This window comes from Chiloscyllium plagiosum, chromosome 4, assembly GCF_004010195.1.
Source record: "Chiloscyllium plagiosum isolate BGI_BamShark_2017 chromosome 4, ASM401019v2, whole genome shotgun sequence".
Taxonomy (NCBI): domain Eukaryota; kingdom Metazoa; phylum Chordata; class Chondrichthyes; order Orectolobiformes; family Hemiscylliidae; genus Chiloscyllium; species Chiloscyllium plagiosum.
In genome coordinates this window covers 6525314-6541541 of record NC_057713.1, presented here as the reverse complement: position 1 = coordinate 6541541, position 16228 = coordinate 6525314, and the positions used below count along the sequence as shown (strand labels likewise).

Here is a 16228-nt window from a genome sequence, read left to right as displayed (position 1 = left end):
GAGCACCCGGAGGAAACCCACGCAGACACGGGGAGAACGTGCAAACTCCACACAGTCAGTCGCCTGAGGCGGGAATTGAACCCGGGTCTCTGGCGCTGTGAGGCAGCAGTGAAAGAAGTGAAACTATCACGGTATTCTAACTGATGAAAGGCTAAACAGACAATCAATTTTTCAATGTATAATTTCAGTTACATCACACTGTAAAGTTTTGCCATAAATTCTGTGTGTTAGGATTGGTGTTTGTCGAGGTTCGTCCCGAGCAGCGCCGTGACGCGGGACTCCGTGCTCTACGGCCTGTTCCCAGGGACGCACGCCGAGACGAACATCAACTGTGCCTGGAGGATCATCAGCTCGGTGAAGGACGCTCTCTGGGCGGTCAGAAACCTGCTGATCTTCCAGCTGAAGGAGTTGACCCCGACTGAGTGTTGCAGACTGGCACATTCCAAAGTCCAGGAATACGTGTTGAGGGATGCGCTGATGCTTAGGGCAGCAGACGCCAAGGCACAGTGGGGAAAGACCACCGTGTAACATCTGCCTGCCTAAAGAAGAACAGGGGGGCACGCAGTCATTGGGATTCTGCTGGCGCCTCAGCTAACTATATGGATAAAAGATTGATAAACGTACAGACCTGTATACACAAATGATGAATTCTGATCTCTGTATGCAAAGAAATGGAATGTTTATGTATGTATGGCCGCGGTGGGGAAAGACCACCGTGTAACGTCTGCCTGCCTAAAGAAGAACAGGGGGCCCGCGCAGTCATTTGGGCTCTGCTGACGCCCTCAGCTAAAAATGTAATCGTACAGACCTGTAAATAGGAATGATTACTCTGTTTTCGGTATGCAAACAAATGGAATGTTTACGTATGTATGGCAGGCTGAAAATGTGTTGCTGGAAAAGCGCAGCAGGTCAGGCAGCATCCAAGGAGCAGGAGAATCGACGTTTCAGGCATGAGCCCTTCTTCAGGCATGTCCAGTTGTACAGATCATCAAAGTATTTTATGAATAAAGTATATTTTTGAAATAAAGAAAGTGTTAGGATTGAGCCCTCCACTACCACCTGATGAAGGAGCATCGCTCCCGCTCCGAAAGCTAGTGCTTCCAATTAAACCTGTTAGACTATAACCTGGTGTTGTGTGGTGTTTAACTTTTTCCACCTCAGTGCAATGCCGCCAAATCATGACGGACGGGACTGCAGCGCCTTTGGGTCCGAGCGTTTTCCTCCACGCCCCCTCCCCAGTCTTTACGTCACCACGTTCGGCCCCACGGACTCGCACCACGCCCCACCCTCCTACCAGCGAGCCTGCGCGCGCCGCTCCATTCAAAACCCAACCGAAAACCAACGGCTTCCGACGTCAGCACGCGCCCGGCGAGGAGGGTTGAGGACGGGGGGGGGGGACGGTGGAGGGCGGGCTCGCGATTGCTCTGTGAGATCATTGGCTCATCCGATCGCCAGGGCGACCAGCTTCCTCCGCCCCGCCTCCTTTGTCCTGCACCCCGCCCCCTCACTCTCTCGGTCTTTACCTCCTCCTCCTCCTCCTCCTACCGCCGCCGCCCCTCCCCCATCCCACCCACACCCCATCCCCCACCATCTCCACTCCACCCTTTGAACACACAACACATCACATCACATCCAACCACCCCTTTAACCACACCACGACCACAAGGAAAGAGCGGAAGAGGAAGTGTTTTTTTAAACCTACCGCCACCCCCAATCCCACAAAAAAAAATCCTCGATGGTTGTACATTGGAAAAGGGGTTGATTTGTTTTATAGGGGGGAGGGTAGGGGGGGAATATTTCCAGTGAATCTTCCCCCCCCTCCCCAACCCACCTCCACCATTGCCTGACTGACTTGAGAGTAGAAGCAGGATGGAGATCCTGCTGTCTCTTGCGGACAGTTCGCATTTTCTGCATTTTTAACTCTTTCCCCCAGCCTGCCCACTTTTTATTTCACGGTGCATGTATTTATTTTGATGTAACAGAAATTCTACAAAAGAGCACCTTCCTACTTCTCCATTTTTTTAAAAAAAAACCCAATTTGATTGTTTTGAGGGAGTGGAGGGGTAAAGGAGGATTTATTTTTAGTTTATGCCCCTCGTCTTACTACTCCCCCCCCCCCCCCCAACTGAGAACCAAAATAGTCATCAGGATGTTGAAGAGAGTCTTGCGGATTTCCAACCGTTCCTTCTTCGCCTTCATCTTCTTCTTCTCCCTGTCTTCATCATGCTTGTACTTTATCTATGTGGCACCTGGAATAGGTAAGAGATTGAGTTGAAATGTTTATGAGCTGATTGGGAAGCAGGTGTTAGCTGTCCTGTTTCCCCTCGATTATATTTGCTCATTTTTTAAAAAAAAAATCCATGCTGAGTTATTTCTATCCTACAAGGCAATTGAGAGTGGAAGTTAACCCTGAAATTTTGCTGCATAAAACCCCGAAAGAACCGCGGAAGCTGTAAATCAGAAATTTTGCTGCATGCTTGTTATAATAATTACTAATAGTTGATTTTCACTGAACGTCCTCGGTTGCCGTTTTGTTGCCAGTTTCGTGTTACTCTGCAATTCATCATGCTTGCAATCCCGTATAGAGTACATGGCTGTTGTTGAAGGTTGCTAAATGTTGCGCTGTATTATAGGGGAAACACATGATTTTATTTGTATCCAGCTGCGACATGAAATTGTTTGCAGAAATTGTGGCGATTCTTAATGATTGAAGACCAGGACAAACTCACCTGTAAACAGCAATGAATCGACATGACAGTTTTTGACTCTTTGTTGCATTGCCTTTTTATTTTCGGTATTCTTATTAATCTGTCGGGAGAATTGTCAAATGCTGAGCATGTATTTTGATTATACATGACCAGTTTTTATGTGTAGGTTAGTTTATTTTAAGTTCTAGCAGCTTTGCTATGTTATCACTGCAGGTTTTGTGCTTCACTGAGTATTAAAATTTTACAAAATTCTTCTTCACAATGACTACCACTGCTTCCAATTGGCATTGCAAGTGAGCCTGATGTATTTCAAAATGGCACTTTTGATTTATGCTCATACTGCAGTATATACACCTTTTTGTGTATCTAGAATCATAGAACAGTTACATCACAGAAGGAAGCCATTTGGCCCATTGTAAACTGTATTAACACTCTGCAAGTGCAACTCAGTTAGTTCCACATCTTCACAGCTACCCATGATTTTCTCTCCATAACCCTGCAATTCGTTTCCATTTCTGTAATTGTCTAATTCCCCTTTGAAAGCCACAATTAAATCTGCCTTTGGCAGATACCTTGCTTCTGTCATGGTCACCACAACTCTTGCCTGTCATTCAGCTAATTTGTATTTGTGTTCTACTGTCACATTTATTCCAAGTCTACCTTTGTTCATAAGTCTGTGTGGCATTGTATCAAGTGCCTTTTGGGAGTCCACATACAAACAGGATTACTCTCAAACTCTGTTAGATCACTTAAAAAAAAACTGAAGCAAATTTATTTCAGCATGATTTGCCTTTAACAGGTCTGTGCTGGTTTTCTTTAATTAGTATGCTTTGTTCAAGTGTATTAATCTAGGATCATATTGTCACTTCTCAAAATCTTTCCAGTGAATATGGTTAAAGTGACTAGCCTTTAAATGCAGGGCTTATTGGTAGCCCCTTCCTTTTTCATGGGCTCTGTGTTGCTGACATGGTTGATCTGTATTGCTCATCCTTAGCTATGCTTGAGAAGGTGGTGGTGAACTGCCTCCTTGAACCACTGCAGTACATTTGGTGTGTAATGTTAGAATACTGTTAGAAACAAAGTTCCAAGATTTTAACCCTTTTGATACTAAAAGAGCAGCAATATATTTCCAAGTTAGGATAGTGAGTAGTTTGGAGGGGAACTTGCAAGTGGTGGTGTTCCCATGTATTTGCTGTACTTGACCATCTATATCGTAGAGATAGTGGATTTGGAAGGTAGCTAGTGTTTCTGCAGTTGCCACGCTTAATTTTCTCTGAATCCCTAAATGCATTGGATTTGGTATTGGTGATTTGCGTCTCCCTCCCACATGACTTCTTTATACACACTTCTCTAACAGAAAAGGTTGAACATGATGTTGTCTGGTTTTGAGGGTATTAACTAACTATGAGGAGAAATTGGACAAACTTGGTTTGTTTTCATTTCAACATCGAAGGCTGAAGGGTGACCTCATAGAGATTTCCAAATTGAGGTGCAAGGATAGAATGGATATTTGGAATCTTTTTCCCAGGGTAGTAATGTCAATTAGTAGTTGAAATACATTTAAGTTAAAAAGGGGAAGGTTTGAAGGAGATGGGAGGCAGGTTCCTTTACACTGAGAGTGGTAAGTGCCTGGAATGTACTGCCAGAGGAGGAGATAGAAGCAGAGTCAATAGCAACATTTAAGAGACATCTTAACATATACATGAATAGGTGGATACAGACCACATAGAGGCAAAAGGTTCTTAAATTTAGAAATGTGTCCTGTGTCAACACAGGTTTGGTGGGCTGAACAGTTTGTTCCTGTGCTATCTGTTCTTTGTTGTAACTTGTCTGTGGGACTGGGAGTAATCCAGGGGTAATACTTGCCGATTCCATTATGAACGCACTAAACTTTGCCCGAAAATGTCATTTCCCCACTCTCCTTCCTGGACGGTTGTTACTGTTATGGACTATGACAGCTGGTTTTTTTTACTTGTAAACTGCTCAGCCCTTAACTTTGGTTCTACAGAGGCAGTCATCAAGTGGAAAATGGCCAACTTATTGCTATGACAGAAATGAGGTACTATTGTGGTAATGTGTTTACAGCTTAGAGGAGAGTGTGCAAATTTGGACTCTGGTGTTCCCACTTTATAAAGTAGGACTGACTTGCACTTCAAAAACAGAATAATTTTTTTTCTTTAGTTAATTTGTTTCTATACATTTTAATATTTTTGAATATGTTAATATAGTCTTGCCATTTTCCAAACACCTTATCTCATTCTAATGCACTACTAAACTGTACTGCAGAAACAAGTGGTCTGCATCATAGTCATCTCAAGAATATGTATTTTCACTAAGAGTGACTAATTTGGATGAGTAACTTGTGTGATTTGTCCAATAGTTTTAAATGTTTTAAAAATTATTCACTTTATTGAGGAAAGAAAATGATCTGAGGCTTTTTTATACAATTCAGGTCCGAGGACTAGGCTGGAGTATGGACCTTGAGTATGCAACTGTATTTAAAACTTTGACTCACTATGGAGTTTCAAAGTGCAAAGATAAATAGAGGTGAAACATACCTTCATGACATATTAACTGGGATTCAGTGATGGCACTCAATATTTGAGTCAGTTTATGACTTTAAATCTAGACAGACAATCAATACCATACTAAGAGAGTACAGTATTGTCAGAGAAATCAGATTTTGGATGAGCCATTGTACATAGTCTGCTTTTTCAGATCAGTGTGAAAATCCCATGGTCCTTTTCAAAAGAGTAAGTGATTTTTTTTTTTCCCTACACCTAGACTCACATTTATGCCTCAACTGTCATTATTAAACACAGATTATGTGGTCATGATTTGTTTGGGGTATCTTGCTGTACGTAAAATGGCTGTTGTTTTCCTACATTATGATAGTGACCACACTTCAAAAGTAAACCACTGGCTGTAAAATGCTTTTGGATGCCCTGAGATTATCAAAGGAAGGTATGGGTACAGCGTGGAGGAATTTACAAGGTGGTTGCCAGAAATGTGATGGTTTTGGATATCGAGGAATTTGTACCTTTGTTCTTCATGGGAACAAACTTTGTTCAGGATGACCAAGACATATCTTTAAAATTATGAATGTTTTTGATGTAGTGGATACAGGGAATATTTCTACTTGTTTGTCAGACCATACTGGAGATATCAATGTAAGATATTCAACAAGAAATCCAGTTGAAATTTAGGAGCTACTTACAACAAAGAATAATGCTAATGTGGGATTTACTATGACAGAACATGGTTGAATGTATTTACGGGCAAGCTAGATGAGCATGAGAGAGAGATGGGAAAACGAGGTTATGATGATGTTTTTAGACAGGAAAAAAATGGGAAGGTTTTAAGTGGAGCTGAGCAGGTTGGACTGAATGGCCTGTTCCGATACAGGATATTTTATGAAATAAATGCAGATTCATTCTTTTCATTTTAGCTGCTGCAACAAACAATATGGAGAAAAAATCCTTGATCATGCCAGTTTCCAAAAGTTTCAATATTAGAAATGATAATCAATAATTTTTTTCTTTGAAGGAGGCCATTAACTGCTGCTGCAGCAGAACCTCTTAAAGCTCAGTTGAGACTGTTATATTTTTATGGATATGTTTCTGACTGTTCACAACTTAATTTAAACAACCTATGAATTTCCAAGTATTTATTCCATAGTTATCCATGCATTTTGCATATCTAAGCCATTGCCATTCCAATTGCTCGTCGGGTTGAAATGTTAATATTTTGCGATGACTCCTAATTGGGATGTGTTGAAGAATCTTGTCTGAAGTATTATCCCATCTTCTATTTTAAATGCTGCCTGAGTCATTGTGTTGGTCCAGCATTATCTAAATTTATTTTGGATTACGTGCCTCTGTTATGCTTTGGTTAAACTCTGGTATGGTTGTCTAACTTAAAAACAGCTCAGTAACTTGAATCTTATAACTGCCACATTGTATATCAATGTTCTCTTGAACTTGAATGTATCTAAGATTCCAATGTTTCAAATATACTGCCTTAACAAGACCTACTAACATTGTTAAAAATTTTTTTTCTATTTGCAATATTGCTGCGGGTGTCCCAATGCCTTCACGATTCTTTTTGATGATAACTCTTGATCTAGATACATTTTGTTTCTTCGGCATTTACCAATGGAGGCTCAAAGCCTAAACATGTTTTCACTTTTTTGAAGCTGATTCTCTTAGTTCTAACTTGCTGAATGGCCTATTCAATTCGAGAACATTGCTTTAACAGTTCTTGGATTCTTTAAATCCATGCATAATCTCGAAAATATAAGTTCTGTGATGTTCAGAGCATAATTGAACCTGTATTTTAATCATTGAAATGAGTAAACGTGCATGTAAATCCAGCTTGCCTCTGAATTTTGGGGGAACATTGATTTTTCTTTTTTCTGTTCTGTAAAATTTAAACCAGCTGATATTATTTTGAAAGGCATGAACAAAACCCAACTTCTCTGTTGTTTTGTCATAAACAACAGCCTTCAAACTCCTGCTTCTAAATTTTGTCATGTAATGTTTTATATCAAATGCAAGGGACTCATAGGTTTCTTTCTTTCTGAAACCTTTGCAATCTACTTACCAGCTATTAAGGGGAGGTAGTGGTAATGTACTAGGACATGGGTTGAAATCCTACTATGGTGGATGGTGAAACTTGATTTTGACAAAAAATCTGGAATTAAAAGCTACCATAATTTCTAATCGCTAATGTCCTTCATGGAAGAAAAAGTGTCTGTCTTACCTGACCTGACCTGCATGTGACCCCATGCCCTTAGCAATGTAGTCAGCTCTTAACTGCACTCTTAAATGGCCTAACAAGTCACTTAGTTTTAGCACACCAGTACAGAGTCAAAGGACTGAAACTAGATAGGTCACCCAAGCACTGGAAATGACAGTAGTGAACACAGACCCTGCAAAGACCTTCCTACCTCAGGGCTTGCGCTATGTTTGGGAGAGCTGTCCCGCAAACTGATTGGGCTGTTGCTCAACATTGTCTGAAATGTATGATTTGGTAGGAATGACTATAACACCACCATTACTATCTTCAATAATGTCCAGACTCACCAGATGCCAGCAATTTTTTGCCCTGGGTGTTCTCAAAATTGTCTTTGATTCTCATTAAGTCTAATGATATCAGGCTGTGGGTAAGGAAGACTCATATTGATTATCACTTGCTGTTTCCTCTGGTTGATGAAACGGTACACTTCTACATTGAAGATAGAGATGCTGAAGATGGAAAGGGTGCAGTATGTACTCTGGGTGGGGATTTCAAAGTCTATCAGCAAGAGTAGCTCAGTATCACCACTAGTGACTGAGCCAGTCAAGTCCTAAAATACATTATTGCTAGACTGGAGCTACAGTAGGTGGTGAGGGAACCATTAAGAGACAAAAATCTACTTGACTGTATGATCCCCAATCTCTCTGTCACAGATGTATCCATCTGAGGCTGCATCGATAGGAGTGACCACCTCCTTCTAGAAATGTAGTCTTGCCTTCACATTGAGATTTGTGGTACTGCCAAAAGGAGCAGACTTTGAACAGATCTGTCATCCAGTCATCAGCAGAGTTGTATTTAGCCACAATCTGCAACCTTGTGGGCCTGTTATTTCCCTCACTCTAATGTCAAACCAGGAAATCAACCCTGGTTCACTGAAGAGTGAAGGAGGGTATGTCAGGACAGACCAGACATACAGGTATCCCCGCATTTCAAACATTCACTTTATGCAACTTCATGTTTACGAAAGACCTACATTAGTACCTGTTTTTGCGAATCTGAAGATGATTTTGGTTTTTACGAAAAATGGCAATACTCTTTCCCATTTAAATAATGCATCTTCGCTTTACGCCATTTCCGGCTTCTGAAAGGTTTCCTGGGATCACTCTAGTTTCGGATAGTGGGGGCTACTAGTGAAGCTACACACACTTGCATGACAAAAACAAATGCAACATGCAATAGACAGGATTAAGCATTCTCACAACCAATGGATCAGATCTAAACTCTGCAGTCCTGCTACATCCAGTCATGAATGATGGTGGGCAATTAACCAGTCCCCAGCACTGGATGCTGCACAGATATCCCCAATTTCTATGATGAGAGAATGCAGTACATCAGTGCAAAAGAAAAGGCTGAGGTAATTGCATCCATCTGCGAAGCATTTTGAGTGGATGATGCATTTTGCCTCTTTCTGTGATTCCCAGCATCACTGTCGACTTCAGCCAACGTGATTTACTCAAGAGACAGCTGAAATCACTGGATACTACAAACATTCCTGACAACATTCCATCATTATTAGCAAAGACTTGTTCTCCATAACTAGCTGCATCTTTAGCCAATCTATTCCAGAAAAGCTGCAACACAGGCATTTATATAATGATGTACAAATTTGCCCAGATATGTACTGTCTACAAAAATCAAGATGAACTTGGCCAATCACCAATATAACGGTCTAGTCTTTATCATTAGTAAAGTGATGAAAAAGATCATCGATATTCCTATCAAGCAGCATTTACAAATGAATGACCTGATCAGTGATGCTCAGTTTGTGAACACCAAAGTTATTTAGCTCATTGACCTCAATATAGCATGGGTTTACATGTGGACTAATGAACTGAGACAACAACTGATTGCCCTGACAGTGTGGTATCAAAGAGTCCTAGCAAAACTGAAGTCAATGGGAATTGCTGATTGAAGTTATTCCAAGCACAAAAGAAGGTAGTTGTGATTGTTGGAGGTCAGTCATCTTATGGACATGCCTGGCGAAGTTCCTGATGGTAGTGTCCTCATCACAAACATCTTCAACTGCTTCATCAGTACCTTCCTCCATCAGGTGAGAACTAGGATGTTCACTGATGATTGTGCAATGTTCAGCACCATTTTTGACACTTCATACTTGTTTGATAGCCAGGCAATGACCATTTTCCAAAGAAAGGATGTAACCATCAACTCTCAACATTCATTGGCATTATCTCTGAATACCCCACTATGACATCTTGGGTTACAAAATAAATAGAAGTAAGTTAGTGATGTTTCTTTTTGACAGTACATTCCAAACCTGCAACCTCTTCTACCTTAAAAGGCAAGAGCACCTACAAGTTCTCGTCCTCCAAATCTCCAACCATCCTGACTTGGAGCAATATTATGTCTCTTTGCTATATTGAGTCAAAATTCTGAAATTCTTTTCCTACCAGCAGCATTGTTGGTGTTCCCACACCTCAAAGGCCACAGCAATTGAAGGAGGCAGATTACTGCATCATTAGGGATAGACAATAAACACTGGCTTATCCAGCAATACTCTTACTCCACAAATGGATCACTTTCCAAAAAGCGCTGCACTTTTCATGTATTCAGTTATTTGTGGCTCCGAGTTCCCCTCTGTTTTTGGCTGCCTGACCAATCCTGTATTTGAGCCCTCACCAAATGTTGTATTTATCCCCATCCTGGCCACCTCCAGATACCTAATTCTGTTCCATTGTCAATGGCTTAACCATCAATGTTTGGCTCAGTGTTCACTGACTATTGCTTTTAACAAGTTCACTATTTGCCTCTTCAGCTTTTTACTCCTACTTCATTCCAACTTATGGTTTCTCTTTCAAATTTCTAAAGTATGTTATTGGTACTCAACCTCTTTTGCATCTTCCCTATTGTTGGCTGTTTCAGTATTTTCCATCTATGCTATCACAATAGTTCCAAGTTACTGTAATCATGGTCACCAGTAATGCTGTGTAATTGGATACTACGTCCCCCACTTACTTTGTGTCTGTCTGTGTTGGTTGGGGGAGTGGGTGGCAGTGAAGAGTATATTTGTTTAATACAGTATTTCAGATGCAAGTTTAACTGATCCATCAACCCTGGATTGGAGGAAAGGAGGGTCATTTGGTAAAGTCCACTCTTTTGCTTTCTAGCTTCCCTTTAATTTTCCTATTTTTCAAATGACTATTTAATTCAATTTATAAGAGAATGTATGGACACTTCACTTTGTTGAAATAATTTGAAAATCTACTCATCTCAGTATATTCTTTCTAACATTTGATTATTTCTAGCCTTTGATCTGTGTCCTTTCATCACTGTTTCAAGTGCCCAGCAGAGAAATTCTGTTGTTATCATAATAGGGTTTAGAAACCCACAGGGAAAATCCTAACCACTGTCTGTTTCCATTATGCAGTGTGTTGCCTTGTGTTGAAGAGCTGAAATCTGACTCTGAATCAGAGGAAGATGGTGACTTGGACACTTAGCTAGGAGGCAGTCACATCCCTCAAGTGAAGTATTTTAGATGTGATCCATGGATGAGGACATATTCCAAGTGAGGAGATCCAAATATAGCAATGAAGGAGCCTTGACAAATGCCAAACTGCATTAGGTTTTTGTGGACGAGTCATAGATATGTATAGCATGGAAACAAACCCTTCAGTCCATCTTGTCCATGCCAACTAGATATCCCAACCCAATCTAGTCCCACCTGCCAGCACCCGGCCCATATCCCTCCAAACCCTTCCTATTCATATACCCATCCAGATGCCTTTTAAATATTGCAATTGTACCAGCCTCCACCACTTCCTCTGGCAGCTCATACCATACACGTACCACCCTCTGTGTGAAAAAGTTGCCCCTTAGGTCTCTTTTATATCTTTCCTCTCTCACCCTAAACCTATGGCCTCTAGTTCTGGACATCCCCACCCAGGGAAAAGACTTTGTCTATTTATCCTATCCATGCCCCTCCTGATTTTATAAACCTCTATAAGGTCATCCCTCAGCCTCCGATGCTCCAGGGAAAACAGCGCTAGCCTATTCAACATCTCCCTGTAGCTCAAATTCTCCAACCCTGGCAAAATCCTTGTAAGTCTTTTCTGAACCCTTTCAAGTTTCACAACATCTTTCCGATAGGAAGGAGACTAGAATTGCACGCAATATTCCAATAGTGGCCTCACCAATGTCCTGTACTCGCAACATGACCTCCCAACTCCTGTACTCTATACTCTGACCGATAAAAGAAAGCATACCAAACAGCACCTTCACTATCATATCTGTGACTCCACTTTCAAGGAGCAAAGAACTTGCACTCCAAGATCTCTTTGTTCAGCAACACTCCCTCGGACCTTGTATAAGTCCTGCTAAGATTTGCTTTCCCAAAATCCATCACCTCACATTTATCTAAATTAAACTCAAACTGCCACTTCTCAGCCCATTGGCCTATCTGATCAAGATCCTGTTGTAATTTGAGATAACCTTCTTCGCTGTCTACTACACATCCAATTTGGTGTCATCTGCTAACTTACTTACTAACCCTCTTATGCTCTCATCCAAATCATTTATATAAATTATGAAAAGTAGTGGACCCAGCACCAATCCTCGTGGCACTCCACTGGTCACAGGCCTCCAGTCTGAAAAACAACCCTCCACCACCATCACTCTCTGTCTTCTACCTTTAAGCTAGTTCTATATCCAAATGACTAGTTCTCCCTGTATTCCATGAGATCTGACTTTGATAACCAGTCTCTCATGGGGAACCTTGACGAACGCCTTATTGAAGTCCATATAGATCACATCCACCATCCTGCTCTCATCAATCCTCTTTGCTACCTCTTCAAAAAACTGAAAGCCATGTTGACTATCCCTAATCAGTCCTTGCCTTTCCAAATACATGTACATCCTGTCCCTCAGGATTCCCTCCAACAATTTGTCCACCATCAACGTTAGGCTCACTGGTCTGTAGTTCCCTGGCTTGTCCTTACCACCTTACTGAAAGAGTGGTACCACGTTAGCCAACCTCCAGTCTTCTGGCACCTCACCTGTGACTATCGATAATACAAATATCTAGCAAGTGGCCCAGCAATCATATGAGGAGAAAGTGAGGTCTGCAGATGCTGGAGATCAGAGCTGAAAATGTGTTGCTGGAACAGCGCAGCAGGTCAGGCAGCATCCAGGGAACAGGAGAATCGACATTTCGGGCATAAGCTTATGCCCGAAACGTCGATTCTCCTGTTCCCTGGATTCCTGAAGAAGGGCTTATGCCCGAAACGTCGATTCTCCTGTTCCCTGGATGCTGCCTGACCTGCTGCGCTGTTCCAGCAACACATTTTCAGCCCAGCAATCATTTCCCTAGCTTCTCTCAGAGTTCTTGGGTTCACCTGATCAGGTCCTGGGGATTTATCCACTTTTATGTGTTTCAAGAGGTTAAAAGTCAGACAATACCAGGTTATAGTCAAACAGATTAATTTGAAGTCACCAAGCTTTTGGAGCATTGGCCCTTCAAGTAAAATGAGAGAAAAGTTTATAGGCAGAGAGATTTAAAAGATTAGACAAATGGTATGAGTGGAGTATCGGTTGGCCGAATAAAATGTCTCTGCAGGTATTCAAGAGTGTCAGATAGTTTGAATAAAGTGTCAACAGCTGAATAACAAACAAAAGGATGACCTATAATCTGATTGCATGAGGCAGAGAAATAATTAACAAAATATTAAAAAGATGGTGTGCTGGAGACAAGCCAAATGACCGGAATAACATAATAGATATAAGAGTCTCATGCCAATGGTCGAACCAAAATTACAAGTAGTCCAAAACTATACAAACTAATTATGGTAGAGAGAACACAACAATTTGTCAAGGTGATGGTGTCAAAATAGGACAGTAAGGAAGATTTTACAGATACAAAACAGTGTGGTGGGGTCACGTAACCTAAGATCACAGTTGAGGATGCCTTCATGAGTACGGTACTTAGCTATCAGTTTCTGTTCAGCGATTCTGCATTATTGTGTATCTCGGAGGCTGACTTGGTGGATGCTTACCCGAAGATCGGAGGCTGAATGTCCTTGACTATTGAAATGTTCCCCAACTGGGAGGGAACATTTCTGTCTGGTGATTGTTGCATGGTCTGACACATTCTGACACTCGCTGTTGGTCTCCTGTAGAGACCTATTATTCAGCCTGTAGGCAGTCTACTTGTATGATCTCTTGATCTCTCTGCCTATCAATTCTGTGCCTGTGTGCTTCTATCTCACTACACCTGATGAAGAGGCAACACTCCAAAAACTTGTGATTTCAAATAAACCTGTTGGACTATAACCTGTTGTCATCTGACTTCTGATCCTGTCTCCCCCAGTCCAACACTGGCACCTCCACTTTTGTGGATGAGAGCAAGGGATGTAGTGACAATGAGCAAACTAACCACAGCACCAAGGTACTGAGAGTTCTGTTTGGAGGGGTTGCAGAGGGCGCAAAAGGGAAATTATAAGGGAGAATATTGTTAGGAGTATAAATGCTGCCCTCTGCAGCTGAGGATATAAATCCAAAGGGTGTGAAAGTGCCCTTTAGGTTAAAGAGGAACTTGGAGTATGAGGGAAAGAATCCTGTTATTGTGATCAATGTCCATTCCAATGATAATGTAGGTAAGGCTTAGAAAGTGTGTCCGCAAGTTTTGAGAAGATTTATAGCTCAGTTTGAGGTTCTGGGTGTAGGTTTGCTTGCTGAGCTGGAAGGCATTTTCAGAAGTTTCGTCATCATACTAGGTAACATCTTCAGTGAGCCTCTGGACGAAGCACTGCTCATGTTTCCTGCTTTCTGTTTATATGTTTGTTTGGGTTTGTTTGGGTTGGTGACATAATTCCCTGTGGTGATGTCATTTTCAGGGGGTGGTAAATGGGGTCCAAGTCAATGTGCTTGTTGATAGAGTTCCCTTGGAATGCCATGCTTCTAGGAATTCTCGTGCGTACCTCTGTTTGGCTTGTCCTAGGATGGATGTGTTGTCCCAGTCGAGGTGGTGTCCTTCCTTATCTGTATGTAAGGATAAGAGTGTGCCCGCTATGGGCATGTAATAAGCTAAGGGCTAAATTGAAAGGCAAAAGATTAAAGGTAAGTCTTTTGAGCAGCTTGACATGAGGTAAATAAATCAGAGACTTGAATGTCTGACTCCAGATTGATGATGGAGCCATGGTTTTCAATTCATAGGGTAACAACTAATCAGCTGTCCCTTGATTTGAGTTTGTTGTTCACTAAGGGATTTTTGTATGACTGAACAGACTATTTCTCAACCCAGAGATCTTTGGCCACATGGGGAAGGACTTTTTAAATTATTCTTTCATGCGATATGGATGTTGGCTAGGTTAGGATATATTGTTCATTTCTAATTATTCGTGAGCAGACTTCTGCAGTCTGTGGTTTCATGCACCCACATAGAAATTAGGAACGGAGCTCCAGGACGTTCATCCAGTGACAGTAAAAGAACGGCAATTAATTTCCAAGTCAGGATATTGTGAGAGTTGGGGGGGAATCTTGCAGGCAATGGCATTCCTTTGTATCTGCTACCATTGTCTTTGAGAGGTGTGTAAGAAAGGTAATGTTGCAAGAACCTTGGTGAGACGCTGCAGCGCTTCTTGTAGAGGACACACACTGATCCAGTGAGCATCAGTGTTGGAGGGAAGGTGTATATGTTTGATTTGATCCATTATTACCACATGTACCAAGATACAGTGAAAAGTATTATTTGTGTGCAAACCGGACAGATCATATCTTATGTAAATGTATCAGAGTAATAGAACAGAATGCAGAATACAATGTTACAGCAACAGAGAAGTTGTAGACAAAAATCAATTCTAGTATACCAGAGGTCCATTGGTAAGTCTGGTAACAGTGGGGAAGAAGCTGTTGGTGCGTGTTTTTAAACTTTTATATCTTCTGCCCAATGAAAGAGAATGGAAGAGAATATAACAGAGGTGGGAAGGGTCTTAGATTATGTTGGCTGCTTTCCTGAGGCAGTGGGAAGAATAGATGGAGTCAATTGAAGGAATGCTGGTCTGCGTGATGGACTGGGCTGCATCCACAACTCTCTATAATTTCTTGTGGTCTTGGGCGGAGCGGTTATAGAGAAATACAGCCCAGAAACTGATCCTTCAGTCCGACTCGTCTAGACCAACCAGATATCTGAAATTATCTCGTCCCATTTGCCAGCACTTGGCCCATATCTCCCTCTCCATTCCTTTTCAAGTACCCATCCAAATGCCTTTTACATGTTGTAATTGTATCAGTCTCCACTACTTCCTCTGGCAGCTCATTCCATATACACATCATCCTTTGCATGAAAACGTTGCCCCTTAGGTCCCTTTTAAATCTTTCCACTCTCACTCTAAACCTATCCTGTGTAGTTCTGGATTCCCCCCAACACCAGGAAAAAGACCTTGCCTACTTACCCTATCCATGCTTCTCATGAGAGCGGGCCTGGGGAGGGGCTAGAGGTAGAGAGGAATCGATCGAGAGAGGATGGGGGACAGAGGGAGGGAGAGTGTCAGAAGGGCAGACAGAAGGAGGGAGGAAGGGGGAGTGAGAGGGACAGCAGTGAGGCAGGGAAGCGGAGAGAGAGGGGGGCTGATCGAGGGAGGCAGAGAATGTGGGACATAGAGATAGGAAGGGAGACAGAGGGACAGAGAGACAAATGGAAGGAGGGATAGTGGGACAGACTGAGGGAAGTGGGGAGTAGAGAGGGATGGGAAGGGGGCAGGGGGTCAGACAGG

The 16228-nt window shown here is 42.0% G+C and overlaps 1 protein-coding gene across 1 annotated transcript in view; it reads left to right on the top strand.

The window, feature by feature from the left end:
* The first annotated feature begins 1787 nt into the window (after positions 1-1787).
* Positions 1788-16228, top strand: part of b4galt6 (UDP-Gal:betaGlcNAc beta 1,4- galactosyltransferase, polypeptide 6) — a 67656-nt gene continuing 53215 nt past the window's right edge. The window contains exon 1 of the mRNA XM_043687638.1: positions 1788-2258. Within this exon, the coding sequence (XP_043543573.1) occupies positions 2150-2258 (109 nt within the window). The 5' untranslated portion in view covers positions 1788-2149. The remainder of the gene's footprint in view (positions 2259-16228) is intronic.